The following is a 1,159-nucleotide window of genomic DNA, read 5'->3' as shown; positions in this document are numbered from 1 at the left end:
GAACTTTCTGGATCAACACCAGCCTGGATTGAACATTTTAGTTTCTTTACATTTTCAAAGACCGACATTTCAAACTGTGTCCATTCAGTCTGCTGGAAGCTGCTCAGTCTGCATCCAGAGGACGAAGCATTTGTCCAAAGTAGCTTAGAATAGGTCCAAATTACACAAAAATGATCCAAAATGCCACCAAAATGTTTCAAAATGACTTAAATATTTTCCTAAATGAGTCAGAAACTGTCAAAAACTTTAAATAAGTCCCAACAACACAAATACAGTCCGAACGAACCTAAAACCTGCTTCAAACACAACTTAAATCATCCAGATGACATCAGAACTCTCCAAAATGACCAAAAAAATGTTTTAAAAAAAACTGAAATATGAATCTAAAGCTACACGAAAACAACTCAAACTAATCTAGAGTTAGTCAAAAATAACATAATAAATTAAAATTAGTCCAAATTACACAAAAAGCTTCAAAATGACTCGTATATGATCTAAAACTACAAAAAAAGTCTAAAATAACCTGAAATCTGTCCCAAAATAACTTCAATTCTGTCCAAATTACACAAGAATTGTCAAAAGTGACTCACATTTTGCCAACAACTGCACAAGAAAAGCTTAAAATCACCTCAAACCTGTTTTAAAATTAGTTAAAATTTGCCAAAAATAATTAAGAATCGTTCCAGGTTACATAAAAACTCCAAAATGACCCAAAAGTTCCAGAAACGCTCAGAATTAGTCGACAGCTCCAGAAAAATAGTTTAAAATCATTCAAAGTTATCAAAAACAAGTTAGAATCAGTCCAGATCAACACTCTCCAACATGACTCAGATATTATGTAGAACTACACCAGAACCGTCCAGAACCGGACCACCTGGCTCTGCTCTGGGTGGTCCGGGTCCTGGAGGTCTGGCTGTTCCCTGTGACTGACCTCCGGCCTCCTCTCAGGGGGGACGGCGTCCCAGCAGCGGGGCTTCCTGGGCTGCATCCGCTCCCTGACGGTGAACGGCGCCGTTCTGGACCTGGAGGAGCGGGCCCGGATGACGCCCGGCGTCAGCTCGGGCTGCCCCGGATACTGCAGCGGCTCCAGCAGCCTCTGCCACAACCGAGGACGCTGCGTGGAGAAGAGCAACGGATACATCTGTGACTGCTCGCAGTC

At 41.9% G+C, this 1,159-nt stretch overlaps 1 protein-coding gene across 1 annotated transcript in view; it reads left to right on the top strand.

Annotated features, from left to right (window-relative positions):
• Window positions 1-1,159, top strand: part of LOC103363696 (contactin-associated protein-like 5) — a 156,789-nt gene that overhangs the window by 129,442 nt on the left and 26,188 nt on the right. The window contains exon 17 of the mRNA XM_008290551.1: window positions 949-1,156. Within this exon, the coding sequence (XP_008288773.1) occupies window positions 949-1,156 (208 nt within the window). The remainder of the gene's footprint in view (window positions 1-948; window positions 1,157-1,159) is intronic.

Source organism: Stegastes partitus, unplaced genomic scaffold, assembly GCF_000690725.1.
Source record: "Stegastes partitus isolate 25-593 unplaced genomic scaffold, Stegastes_partitus-1.0.2 Scaffold682, whole genome shotgun sequence".
Taxonomy (NCBI): Eukaryota; Metazoa; Chordata; class Actinopteri; family Pomacentridae; genus Stegastes; species Stegastes partitus.
Note: the sequence above shows the minus strand (reverse complement) of the source record. Positions and strands in the feature narration are given on the sequence as shown.